This window comes from Fusarium proliferatum, assembly GCF_900067095.1.
Source record: "Fusarium proliferatum ET1 genome assembly, contig: FPRO_scaffold002, whole genome shotgun sequence".
Classification (NCBI taxonomy): Eukaryota; Fungi; Ascomycota; class Sordariomycetes; order Hypocreales; family Nectriaceae; genus Fusarium; species Fusarium proliferatum.
Window position 1 is genome coordinate 3,065,993 of NW_022194791.1, and position 13,900 is coordinate 3,079,892.

General features: G+C 50.2%; 4 protein-coding genes across 4 annotated transcripts; 3 read left to right on the plus strand and 1 right to left on the minus strand.

Moving 5' to 3' along the window:
* Positions 1–31: 31 nt before the first annotated feature.
* FPRO_02789 (putative 26S proteasome regulatory particle chain) lies at positions 32–2,884 on the plus strand (the record flags this gene model as incomplete). The annotated part of the gene is made up of 4 exons (XM_031227071.1): positions 32–149; positions 200–273; positions 326–2,803; positions 2,858–2,884. The coding sequence occupies 4 exons, from the start codon at positions 32–34 to the stop codon at positions 2,882–2,884; spliced, it is 2,697 nt and encodes an 898-aa protein (XP_031077544.1).
* Positions 2,885–3,284: 400 nt separating this feature from the next.
* FPRO_02788 (uncharacterized protein) lies at positions 3,285–6,568 on the minus strand (the record flags this gene model as incomplete). The annotated part of the gene is made up of 2 exons (XM_031227072.1): positions 3,285–4,188; positions 4,239–6,568. 2 exons carry the CDS (start codon positions 6,566–6,568, stop codon positions 3,285–3,287), a joined length of 3,234 nt encoding a protein of 1,077 aa, XP_031077545.1.
* Positions 6,569–9,155: 2,587 nt separating this feature from the next.
* FPRO_02787 (uncharacterized protein) lies at positions 9,156–9,995 on the plus strand (the record flags this gene model as incomplete). Its single annotated transcript, XM_031227074.1, has 2 exons — positions 9,156–9,249; positions 9,328–9,995. 2 exons carry the CDS (start codon positions 9,156–9,158, stop codon positions 9,993–9,995), a joined length of 762 nt encoding a protein of 253 aa, XP_031077546.1.
* A 630-nt stretch (positions 9,996–10,625) lies between these two features.
* FPRO_02786 (uncharacterized protein) lies at positions 10,626–13,852 on the plus strand (the record flags this gene model as incomplete). Its single annotated transcript, XM_031227075.1, has 6 exons — positions 10,626–10,754; positions 10,813–10,902; positions 10,956–11,237; positions 11,339–11,429; positions 11,480–12,763; positions 12,813–13,852. The coding sequence occupies 6 exons, from the start codon at positions 10,626–10,628 to the stop codon at positions 13,850–13,852; spliced, it is 2,916 nt and encodes a 971-aa protein (XP_031077547.1).
* Positions 13,853–13,900: the final 48 nt, after the last annotated feature.

Genomic DNA, 13,900 nt, shown 5'->3' on the forward strand with positions numbered 1-13,900 from the left:
TCTACCAGGCGCCCAGGCCTACGACATCAACATGGCTCAAGACAGCGAGGTGCCAAAGGCGGCCGACAAGGGCAAGGGCAAGGCCGTCGACGATGCGAAGAAGGACAAGCAACAGACAAATGGAAAGAAAGAAGAAGAGAAGATTGAGAGTATGAGACCCTGCCGTTTGCATGAAATGATGTACTGACTAGGGACCTAGCTGCTGAGGAGGAGCTCAACGAGGAGGACCAACAACTCAAGAATGAGCTTGAATTGCTGGTCGAGCGCTTGACCGTAAGTTTATCCGCTAGCAAGTCTTTGGTGCAATGGTCTTAACAATATACAGGAGCCAAACACAGAACTTTACAAGCCCGCCCTTGAAGCTATGAAGAACCTGATAAAGACGTCGACGTCATCCATGACAGCAGTTCCAAAGCCCCTCAAATTCCTACGACCGCATTACGAGTCCTTGACGAAACTTTTCGAGCAGTGGCCCGAGGGCGAAGACAGGACCTCGCTGGCGGATGTTCTCTCCGTCATCGGCATGACGTTTTCAGATGAAGACCGACAAGACACACTGTTTTACAGACTTCAAGCGCCTTCATCTGACATCAGCTCGTGGGGTCACGAGTATACTAGGCATCTCGCGCTTGAGATTGGAGAAGTGTATGGAAAGCGAATCGCAAATGACGAGTCCACCAAGGACCTGATCGACCTGGCACTTGTTTTGATCCCCCTCTTCCTCAAGAGCAATGCCGAGGCCGATGCAGTGGATCTTATGAGCGAACTTGAAATCATTGAGGAAATGCCCAAGTTTGTGGACGAAAACACGTACGCTCGTGTATGCTTGTACATGTCTTCAATGGTGAACCTCCTCACCTACCCCGACAATGAGACTTTTCTCAAGACCGCACACGACATCTACATGGAATACAAGCAGTTTGCACAGGCTATGGTCCTTGCAATTCGACTACACGATTACGAACTCATTAAGTCCGATTTCGACAAGGCTGAAGACCCTGCCCTTCAGAAGCAGCTTGCGTTTCTGATTGCGCGGCAAAGAATAGTCATTGATGCTGATGACCAGTCAGAAGAGAACACTGCCCTTGTGGAGTCCGTCGGCAACCTGAAGCTGTCGGAACATTTCAAATCGCTTGGCAAGGAGCTCAACATCCTGGAGCCAAAGACCACCGAGGATATCTACAAGAGCCACCTGGAGAGCAGTCGAGTTGCAGGAATGACCAACCTGGACTCTGCTCGGCATAACCTTGCAGCGGCATTCGTCAATGCTTTTGTGAATGCTGGTTTTGGCAACGATAAAATGATGCTTGTCGACGGTGAGAAGGAGACATGGGTTTGGAAGACCAAAGCCGACGGCATGATGTCCACCGTTGCCTCCATGGGCACCCTTTTAATGTGGGATATCGAGAATGGGCTTGACAAGATCGATAAGTATACGTACTCCTCAGAGGCAGAGATTTCGGCTGGCGCAATGCTTGCTATTGGAATTATGAATTCGGGCGTAGTAATGGATTCAGACCCAGCCATTGCCCTGCTGGCTGATGGGGACAAGCTTTACCATCCCAACCCCCTCGTCAGGACTGCCTGCATCATGGGTCTTGGACTTGCTTATGCCGGCTCCAACAAGGAGGACGTTCTCGAGCACTTGCTACCCATGATCTCTGATGCTAGTGTTGATATGCAGATTTCGGCAATGGCTGCTTTATCCTGCGGTCTTATCTTCACTGGCTCTTCTCACCCGGAAATCAGCGAGGCCATTATTACTACTCTAATGGACGACGATCGCAAAAACCAATTGACTGACAAGTGGACACGATTCTTGGCTCTTGGTTTAGGTCTTCTCTTCTTTGGTCGCCAAGAAGAGGTTGATGTTATCCTCGAAACCCTGAAGGCCATCGAGCATCCTATGGCCAAGTCGACCGCTGTCATGGCTGAGATTTGCGCGTGGGCCGGTACTGGCGCTGTCCTTAAGATCCAGGAGCTTCTTCATATCTGCAATGAGCATCAAGAGGAGTCTGAAGAGAAGAGGGGTGACGAACTTCTGCAGGCATACGCGGTGATTGGTATTGCACTTGTGGCTATGGGTGAAGATATTGGACAAGAAATGGTCCTGCGTCAGTTCGGTCATCTCATGCACTACGGCGAGGCCAACATTCGAAAAGCTGTGCCCCTTGCCATGGGTCTCATTAGCCCTAGCAACCCTCAAATGAAGGTGTATGATACCCTCTCAAGATACAGCCACGACAATGATCCTGAGGTTGCTATCAACGCCATCTTTGCCATGGGTCTTCTGGGTGCAGGCACCAACAACGCCCGATTAGCTCAGCTGCTTCGACAACTCGCCAGTTACTACCACCGTGATCAGGATGCTCTTTTTATGGTGCGAATCGCCCAGGGTCTCCTCCACATGGGTAAGGGTACTCTGTCAATCAGTCCCTTCCATACAGATCGTCAAGTTCTGTCCCGTGTAGCGGCCGCTGGTCTGCTTGCTACTCTTGTCGCTATGATTGAGCCCAAAGAGTTTATCACCGGCCAGTCACATTACCTCCTCTACTTCCTTGTCACGGCCATGCACCCCCGCTTCCTTGTTACCTTGGATGAAGACCTCAAGCCTCTCAAGGTCAACGTCCGCGTGGGTCAAGCCGTCGATGTCGTTGGCCAAGCTGGTCGTCCCAAGACAATCACTGGCTGGCAAACTCAGAGCACACCTGTGGTGCTCGGATATGGTGAACGAGCAGAGCTGGAAGATGAGGAGTATATTAGCCTCAACAGCACTCTAGAAGGCTTGGTAATTTTGCGGAAGGTAAGTTGCATAACGTTCAACAAACTATCCTCACGTGCTGACATGAGCTTGTAGAACCCTGATTGGGAAGCTGAGAAATAGACGGGTTGAACTTGTTATTAGCATAGTTCTGGTTTCTAAAACCAGCCAAGTTACAAAGTCAGACTTAATCACACTGTATTCTATGGTAATCTGCCGTAAGCGCAGTAAAGAAGCGGGTAGGAATAGGCATTATGATAGACGGAGAAACCAAGTGTGGAGTTTTACCTTAGTCCAAAAGCAACGTGCTATGTCAATTGATACTGAACCGAAACTGCCCATGCTGTCAAAGCTGGTGCTACCCTTTGAATCAATGTAAATAAACCACGCCTTTGTAATGATGACCATCGTATCCGTCCATGCTGTCGTCTATCACTGTGGCCCTCATAATGAGGACAGATTTCTATATGCAGTATGTTCCAAACCCCCAAAAAAGAAACCCCTTTTCAACATTGTGGACTTTTTACCATGTTTTGGGCCCGAAGTGTTCACCTTCTGGGAGGGTATTATAGGAGCATGCTTGCCAGTCACAACCCTGCTTGTACACTTCAGTGCCCCACCACTTGAGGTTCTTTGCAAGCCCAGGGTAGATGAAGCCGAAAAATACAACTACTATACCGAAGGCAAGCCCAGAATCGAGGGCGGCGCTCAAGGTCATAGTGTACTTGCTCCACCAGGCATTGTGACGGTTCTTGATAAGGTAGTTGAAGACGTAGCATACAAGCACCCAGACGGAGAAGTTGAGGCCTGTTGCAGGAGGGATCCAGGACATGGCACCGAAAATAACAGGTAGGTTGACCTTGCGGAGAATACTGGAGCGGTTACGCCGACAGTAAAGCCACAGGGGAATGGGGAGGAGAGCGCCAAGGGGGAAGAACCAGACCAGGGAACGATATATGGCCTTCGGACCAAAGAATTCGTTAGGTCCGACGACACCCCACAGAATGGAGCCGTTGAAGTGTACTCTTGCAATGGGACAAGTGAATCCATTGAGAGCTTCTGAGGTGCAAATGCCTTTGATGTTCGCGAACATCCAGTTGAGCACACCAATCTGAGTCAGCGACGAGACAAGTGTCGCGACGATCTGAACAAGAAAGAGGATGCGAGGAGGAATCTTCATGTAGTGGCCGAGTTTAAGGTCAGAAGCAAATTTGATGCCTTGCGCAGATGAAATGTAGCCGTATGTAACAAAAACCATGTTTGCGATTGGGCGACCTGGAAACACAACACCGCAGATGAGTTGACAGATGAGATAGATGCTGCTATGTTGATTTGTGACAGCCATAATGATGCCATTGGGGATGAAAAAGAGGGCTCCAAGGCCAAGCGCGAGAAGAAGGCCGTACCAGGGCAAATGGACGGGATAGCTAGACCAGTTAGCAAGGGAAGGCATCTGAATAAGGGGGCGCAGACTTACTATTCGACAACGAAGATGCCGATGGCAGCCATGGAGAGAAACGTGATTAGATACCAACTCAGAGGGGCATCCTTGTATCTCTTCATGAGTTTGCTGTGAATATCTTCGCGGCTAATAATTCCATCTACATGAGAAGTGGATGTTGACATGCGCCTCTGGTCCTCGTCGAACGATTGTCGTGGTAGAGGCCCAGGAAAATCCGCTACCGGTTCATACTTGGGCTGCCCATCCTCGCGAGCCTCCTCAAGTGCTCGTTTCCAAGACTTCCATATATCCTGACCGTGCCAACAGGCAGTATGCGTCAGAAGAGCAGCCAGACCAGCGAATTGAACACCATAGCTCAACACGTATGTGATTGGCAAGAACACTCTGCTGTAGCTCTGATAGGCCTCTCGGTCAAAGAGAAAATCGTGCGTAAGAATCTTGCTGACATCGTAGACCTTGCCCGTGTTGTCGAAAACAGCAGCTGAAAGAATCGGCATGTACGATGAGAAGAGAACGTTGGTGTAGTAGAGAATAGGTGCAATAATCCACATTACCACAGCTAGACCTCCGATAACATTCATAGCAGCCCAGAACGGGACAAGTAACGGTGAGCCAACGTAGGTCACTTGCGCCCAGTCAAAGGTCAGGGGAAAGAGCCCAAGACCGGAAGATACGCCGAACAGATTTGCGATAACGACATTTTTGGGCGCAAACCAGGTGATGACGTTGAAATAGCTGAGTGCTGGCATAAGTAGTCCAGGGAGAAAATAGAAGAGGAAAGATATAGTCCAGACAATGTAGAAGAATTTCCACCTGCTAATGGTCCAGCCTCCGGCAGGTTTGTTCTCCTGTTTGTGAAGCGTCGAGAACATAGCTGCCGACATAAGAGTCCCCGGCCAGATCATTCCACTGGGTCGAACTAGGAAGCGGCGCGTTATGCCTGCAAAGCCATAACCGAGAATCTGGGTGGATATAGTGAGAAGAAGTTGGTACACGATAGGAGCTTCCTGGTTGTAGAACTGAGTCTGCTCAACGATAACATCTGTCGCAAAGGCGAAGCCAAATGCAACGTTGCTACTGACATAGACGCAAGTATGTTCCTTTTCGTTCCAACGACCTTGCGCTAGCCATCTCCTCCAACGCGTGCGTCTCTTGATCTTATGCGATCCATGCGCATCGTCGCTGACAGAAGTCGTCCGTACACCATCGATAAACTCCTCCTCGGGGTCATAAGGTCGTTTTAGCACAAAATCCCACAGATGTCCAAGAGGATGGACAAGCAATAAGGCAATAACTGGAGTAATGGCAACACTGGGGTATCTTAAAGAGAAGAACAGATTGGTCGAAGAGCCTAGAATGGCGAAAATGACAGAGAGACACCACATGCGTGGCGTATTTATGGATAGAGTGGTATTGTCTGTAGGCGGAACGGACGCGCGAACAGCCTCGTGAGGCGAGTTTTCTTGATGCTCAGAATCTGATGCGGCCGAGGAAGCGTCATCCAGCAGTGCGCCATCTTCGGACAAGTCGTCCTTCATGCTACCCTCGAGAACACCAGTATGTGTAGGTTCGGTAATGCCCAGGCGGCCTTCAAGGCCCGAGACTAGGACGGCGCCATCGATCTCTTCTGATAACCTCGAGGAGGATTTCTTGCCAAGGGTGGAGCGGTGCGAGGCCTCGCTGCGCATTGTATCCGGAACGTGACGGAGCTGGTGGGAATCGGGATCCCAGCGATCACTACCAGCGGGTGAATTGTTGCGACTGGGTGTTAGTGAGACCGAACCGTAGGGAGCAGCATCGGAGCGAGCGGCGGCGGAGCGCAAGAAGGGCGTCTTCTTGGAAGCCATATCTATAGTGTCGTCTATGGGTTGAGGGATGGCATCTAGACTATCGTCGGAATCGATATGATCAAGAGGCTGCGCCGCATCTTGATTACCAACGAGAACCGGTGGAATAGCAGCTGAGGTTGGAGCCGAAGCGTGAGTAGAAGTAGATGCAGATGCAGGTGTAGATGCAAATGCAGATGCAGCTGGGGTAGCAGCGGTACTTAATGATGGAGGAGGTATATGAGAGGCCGGAGCCTGATACGGCAAGACATGACCCTTGGCTTGGACTGGGTGTGAGGGTGAGACAGTCACAGTGGACCTGGCAGAGGATGAGGATGCAGACGTGGATGTGGATGTTAGGGGCTGAAGGGCGACGTCCTGGCGGAGTGGAGGGGAATCACCAGCAACCCTGTCTCCAACCCTCTCTGCCAGGGACGAAGACGCTGAAGATTGGCGGCTTAGGCTTCGTTTGCTGGAAGAGATGGAGGCCGAGGATGAGTTGGTGGTGTGTTTGCCCATGGCGGGGGCGTGTTTCGTGTATCAGTATTTGGCTGGCCACCTTAGCTATGGATATGGATGCTATCCACACTATCGTCGACTAGCAAGCCAAGCCAGCGTGAACGAAATAGGTAGCGACTTAGGAGGGGCGTGATCGAACAGGCTCCAGCTCTCATCGATCTGGCGTGTGGCATTGCCTTGTAATGGTATGGAGCAGCATCAAAAGGGCCCTGATACCATGAGAAAATGTGGTTAGAGGGGCCGTCCGCTAGCAAAGTGCCTCAAAGGGATCCAATTGACAGCAGGTGGATGGCATTAATGACAGCAAAGCATATCCAAAGACAGTGATAGGTAGAAAGACATAATGCATAATAAAAAAGCAAGGCTACGGCGCGTTACGGGAATGCCCATCAATCAAGCAAGAGCTTTTGGAGAAGACAGCCCTGTCTTTACGCGTGGGGTGTTCAAGGGTTTTGAGTGGATGGTGACCAGGGGAGTTGGTGACGGGATGACGGCAATCTAGGTACTAAGCTACTGAGGCAGGACAAAACATTGAGCATTGTGCATGAGTTAATGGTATGGTATTCAGCTCGCGCAATGGCTTTTGGTATGACTCGGAGAGTATGCGGTGTATCAGAAGAATAGACCACATGAGCGTTGATGTGGATGATGAATTTCATGCCCAAAGCACTATTGACAGTTGCATGACTTGCTAACAATGCTTCCCGAAGATGCCAGGAATGACAACTATCCAATTGCAATTCACAAATAATTGGGCAACCAAGTACCATTCCACAAGGGAGCACTCATATCTTTGCCAAAAATGAATGAATGGCTGGCTGTCCTTCATCTCGCATGTTTATTGGGTAGTCTCCCAGGCCATCTGTTCATCAGTTTCATATGTACAGCAGTGCACTCAATTCTGGGAGGTTTCGGTGCCATCCAATATAACGAATCAGACATATAGGGTACTCACAGCCTGAAAGTGGCTGCAGTATACTGGTGTTTGACGAGCCGTAGAGATGCTCTTGATCTATATCTTTCCTCATTCTCGGTCATACAACCCTTGTTCCCGTCTCCGAGACGCACTGAGCACCAAGCACCTCATCGTCAAAGCCGGCAACAAACAAGCGGGCCGAACCAAAACCCCTGACGTCCCCATCTCGGCTACAGGCCACAGGACAGGGAAAGCTCAAATTTCTGAGGATGGTTGATGGATCTGATTAGATAACACCCGAAGATGTGATCACAATCACAACCCAAATCCCTGTGTTTTACAATGGCACCCTGGCTGTGCTATGTCTGGCCTGTTTCGTCCCGTCTCTGTCGCTATCAGAGCACCTAGGAACCGTTCCTGACCCTTTGACGATCCAGATAGGTAGCCCTCTAGGGGCAAGAAAACAGCGAACCTTGCTGTGGGGTGTCAAAATAAACTTAGCAAAAGTCACCCTAAGCATAGGCTATAAATCTTTTTGTCATTAGGATCGAGGTCCTGTGTTTTCTTTCATCCCCTAGGTAGCTTAACAGCCTCCGAACCTTATACTGCTGAACTTGTAGATCTGCCGCTGTTTGTCGTAATCGAGCCACTATACTTCTGCCTTCTGCCTCGTTGCAAAACGATCTGGTAGTGAGTGAATCCTATTCCTCTCTATAGGCAGTGGACCCCTGAAGGCTCTTCTTATGACACGCCCCAGTCCCTGGAAGGAATTTGGATCCTCATTTCAGACATCCCACGCGTTAACCACCCATGCTCAAACTTGTTCCTCGTCAGCAATGCCTGAGACATGGCTTTAGCTAGCCAAGACTGGGTTGTTTGTCCCAACTTCTGAGCAATAGAATGTCTCCTATTGCAAATGATGAGCTTTTTCTGGCACATGGTGAACCATGAGACACGGACGTTTTTTCGTGGTTTGTAGCACCAGGCTCGAATTACCTGTGCCGTTTGAGAATTTCTGCCAATCCGAGACCTGACAATTCAAACAATCTGATCTCAATTGCATTTACAATCGTCGTCTGCAGCCTAACTACTTGCTACCTACCTACCTGCTACCTACCTACCTACATGGTGGAGATGTCATCTTCTCATGTTATACAGTACTTACAGACAACCATACATGGTTGATGAGTGTTAAGAAACCCCAGCTCGACACCGCAGCTTCTTTATGAAAGTCGTTACGTACTGAGCCGTCTTTTCCTCGAACTAAAGCCCAGGATCGATGATTGACGCTCCCAAAATATTCGCATTGGCGTCTTTTCCTCAATATCCGCCGTTGTCGACTGACATGCAGATGTAAGGGCTATTGGAGTGGAATTAGGCTTTCATTTTATCTCCTCGGGTCTCACCGCCGATACCGCCTGTCATGTCTCAACGTTAGACGGCGTCGGCTTCCGTTCACATGATGGCGATGACGCCAGAGAGCGATTTGGGTTCGGCGCGTATCCGCTCCGTCGGTCCCAAGGGCGTGTCACACCGGGAGCTTTTGATTCTTAGCGCAGCATCCTTCCGAGGTGGGTTCTCCAGCACGTTATTCAAAATACAGTTTTCCACCAACAAACAGGAACAATCGCCAATCCACCATCTTGGTTCATCTGTCTTGTCAGCCTCGTCATGGCGTCATCCCTTCCCGCTGCTAAGCAGCAGCTGAGAAGTCTCATGAAGCAGAAGCTGTCCAAGATCACCCAGGACTCCATCACAACTCAGAGTATGATAACCAACCAATCACTCATTATCATGTCATGTGTCTATTCGTAGAACGCTTCCCCTAACACCAGTCATACAGGTCGCTGTATTTTCGAGACCTTGAAAGAGTTTCAGCCTTATAAGGATGCTCGGCGCGTCAGCATCTATCTGGCTATGCCGACGGCTGAGGTCCAGACAGATGCTATTGTGCGCCATGCCTTATCTGATGGCAAGCAGGTCTTTGTTCCTTATTTACACAAGTCGCCCTTTCAAACGCCGGATACTCCAGCTCGGGTTATGGACATGGTTCACCTAAAAGACGTCCAGGACTATGAGAGCCTAAAGTTGGATAAGTGGGGGATTCCCAGCGTTGACCCAGCTACTGTCGATGCGAGAAGACGTATACTGGGTGGTTCAGACGTCCAGAATTCCGAGCCCGCAATTCTAGACTTCATGGTTGTGCCCGGAGTCGCATTCGATTTTGACCAGTCAGGGTCAATTCGACGCCTTGGCCACGGCAAGGGCTTTTATGATTTCTTTATCAACAGATACATGGCCAAGCTCGAAAAAAAGGGCATAGCGCACGAGAACCCGCTACATTTGTATGGCTTGGCTTTGACAGAACAGATGGTGCCTGCTACGTCGGAGCTTCAGATTCCCACAGACACTCACGACCGTAGACTCAATGGCCTTATTCTTGGAAACGGCGAGATCAAGGCCGGTGTGCATGAAGCTTCTACTTCGCGATATCCACGACAAGATCTATAACGTTAAAATTGAAGGGCTTGGTATATGATTTGGGGGCCACGTGATATTCCCAGCCAGGTATAGGTACAATAGGTTCAGCTCTGTTGTTCAGATAGTTGACAGACTATTCTCAGCACAAACACGAAGCTCTGTTATCAGATATCATGAATCGAATGTTTGAGTTTCGTGTTTTTCCACTGTTATTGATAATTCCAGAGATGCATATATGTTTCGTCCATGAGGTGTGCCATGTTGCGGAGTAGTCAAACTTGAGATGTCGGGTAATATCCGGGCGGTTGCCCCGCCATGGCCATGACAAGCAACCTAAGAATCGTAAATACTTCTAGTAGGCACTTATCCTGACCTTAAACAAACTTTAGCCAGGTCATTGAATTACCTGCTCTCTTGAATTTCCGAACTTGTTTGCCTTCTGGGCTCCGTACTATACTTCCATTCTTTCCTTCCTTCTCAACCGGTTCTCTCGACTTATCCTCTCGCCAAAGTTTTCCCTCGCGATCCATAGGAGCCTCATCGATCCCAACTGCTGCCCCCCTTTGCATGTGCCACTACTCACGAAGGTCGATCGTGCGCATCATAGCCATATACCCCGACACTCAACTTTGATATCCCCTGTTTACCCTTCAAAACGAAATGGCTTCAAACGGGGCCCAGGAGGCTTTTGCGCCGCCTGATGTGCTGGCTGCTGTTATGACTATGAGGAGCGGGGAGCAAGAGGCCAAGAAGCACGCCCACGAGTACTTAGAGAGGTTTCAGAAATCAGTGCGTCGCTACAGGCTCTTTTTCATACGGCTAGGTCGCTAACGCTGGATATGTATAGAAGGATTCATGGGCAACTATAATGGGTATTCTGCAGTCTGATGCCGAGCCAGAGGCAACCCTCTTTGCCGCCATTACCCTGCGTGGAAAGGTTTGAAGCTTGTGATATACACCTCGGCCTCACTGTTGACTTCTCCCTTCCAGATCACATACGACCTCTCTACCCAAGTTCCTGCGAACGAACTACCTGCCCTTCGAAACCAAATCCTCTTACTACTAAAGCACTTCGCCCCGGGTCCCAAGCCTATCCGTGTCCAGCTCTGTGTGTGTCTGGCCATTCTAGCGATCCAAATGAAGGACTGGAACGATGTTCTGCCTTCTGTCGTTCAGTCGCTTAGTGACAGCTCCGAGAGCCACGCCTGCATTTTGGATTTCCTGAGGGTTCTCCCTGAAGAAGTCACCGAGGGTCGAAAGATCACCTTGTCTGTACGTGGATCGCGCAACCATAGATCGGGAATTCGCTTCTTTCGAGATTGTCAAATCCGGTCGACCTCAACACCAGTTCAAGTCTAATTGTTTGGAATTAGGAAGAAGATCTTGCGATGCGAACGCAGGCTCTCTTGGCCGATAATGCGGACCAGGTCGTCCAACTCCTTATCAACTATTCTCAGTCCTCACGTAAGTTGCGCGACCTTCCGCCACCACCAAGTTACTAACATCTATCGCAGCGGCAGCCGCTCAGAACCCTCAGTTGATGGAGTGCATCACTTCCTGGCTTCGAGAGGTCCCAGTAGGCAATGTTGTCAAGTCGCCTCTAATGGATATTGTTTTCAACGGCACAACTAGCGATGGTTGCAGCCAGGAGGCTTCCGAGTGTCTGTGCACCATGCTTCGAGAGACCAGCGACGTCGACGAGAGTCAGGAGATCATCGAGCTACTATTTCCACGAATCATCTCCTTGAAGCCCCAAGTGGCCAAGGCAGCCGAGGAGGATGACACAGAGACACTCAAGTCTTTGACTAAGGTGTTTGCAACTGCTGCAGAGAGCTGGGTCGTTGGAATTGCCCGCCAACCTACACATTTCCGACCACTAGTTGACGCTGTACTGGAATGCGCCTTGAGAGACAAGGAGCGCGATGTTATTGAGCATACCTTTAACTTTTGGTACGAGCTGAAGCTCTATCTTGTGCTGGAGATCTATATCCAAGGTCGGCTTGAGCTTGTTGACGTCTACTCCAAGTTGGTGGACATTCTCTTAAAGCACCTTGAATACCCTAAGCCGGACTCGGGTAACGAAAATGATCTATTCGACGGAGATCGCGAGCAAGAGGAGAAATTCAGAGAGTTTCGACACCAGATGGGCGACACACTAAAGGATTGCTGCGAGGTGATGGGCGTTACGGACTGTCTCACCAAGGTTCTCCAAGCAATTCAGCTGTGGATGTCAAAGTACGCCAACCAAGTGAACGATAACTCAGTACCTCACTGGCAGGAGCTGGAGGCGCCTTTATTTGCCCTGCGCGCTCTCGGTCGCATGGTGGACAAGGATGAGAGTATTGTGCTCCGCCAGCTCATGCCTCTCCTTGTACAGATGCCGAGCCACGAGAAGCTCCGCTTTGCAACCATCATGGTACTCGGCCGCTATACTGAATGGACAGCTGCCCATCCGGAATATCTCGAGCCCCAATTCAACTACATCGTCACATCATTCCAGTCGGATTCCAGGGAGATCATCCGCGCCGCCGCGTTGGCTATCAAGTTCTTCTGTACAGATTGCAAGCACCTCCTGAGTGGCCAAGTGCTGCAGCTTCAGACCTTCTATGATGAAGTGCTGGATAAGCTCCCAGACTTGAGTAAGGAAGAGATCACAGAGGGTGTTGCTAACGTTGTGGCTTGCCAGCCCACGGAGGAGATTTACCGATTGCTCAAGCTATACTGCGACCCATTGATCCAGCGTTTGATGGCCAAAGCCAATAATGCTACAGACGAGGAGGGTAAATTGGCGCTCGCTGGTAAGTAAGCCCGAGTTCAATTCAGCAAGCAAGACTAACACCGTTTTAGATCATCTGCAGCTCATCACCATCTTTGTTCAATACGTCGTGCCCCCTGTGAGCCCTGGTCAGGAGAACCCTGCTGTCAAGTACTGGCAGGAGGTTTTCCCCATCCTTTCCACCGTACTGGACAACTTCTTGAACTTCACTCCCATCTGCGAGCGCGTCTGCAGGTGTTGGCGCAATATGGTCATTGCCCATCGCACAGCCATGACCCCTTTGCTCCCGGAAATGGCAAACAAGCTTGCGGGCGGCTTCAACAACTCAAGGGAAGGATGTTTCTTGTGGGTCACTTCAGCGATCCTGCGCGAATTCTCTGAAGCACGAGAGCACGTTGACCAAGCCACCACTGAGAACATTTACACATTTTTTGAAGCCCAGACAACAACCTTCCTCCGAGTCATGACGGAACTACAACCTAAGGAACTCCCTGACGTTATTGATGACTTCTTCCGCCTTTTGATTGACGCCCTTCTCTACTACCCCCAGAAGCTCATTCCATCTCATCTTCTAAGGTCTGTCTTTGAGGCGTCCATCTACGCTCTAACTCTAGAGCAGCGAGACCCTCTGTCCTCAACGCTGCATTTCCTCCGTGATCTCTTGTCATACGGTGGTGATAACCCTGCTAGTAGCGATAGGCTACCGGAGACAACGGCTGCGGAGGTCAAGGCCATTGTCAAGAATCTGCTACTTACTCTTGGCGAGGGTCTGGTCAAGCAGGTCATGGCGGGCATGATGATCACCTTCCCCCGCGACTGTTTCGCTGATGGCAGTGGTGTTCTGTTGGCGTTGTTTGAGCTGGTTCCTCTCCAGACTCACCAATGGGTCTCCCACACAATACAGCTACTACCAGAGGGCACTGTTTCCCCTGCCGAGGCCAACAGATTCCTGATCAAGATCAAAGAGAGGCTTGAGTCGGGAGACCCCAGCGCCATGAAGAATGTGCGCGCGATTCTGCAAGATTTCACCAATACCTACAGACGACGAAATGTGGCACCCCGCGACGGACTCGGCCAGCTCGAGGCCACGCGCTTCCAGTTCTCGGGTTAGGCGAGGTTATGGACTTAATGAGAAGATAGTGGAGGCTCCGTGTTAATC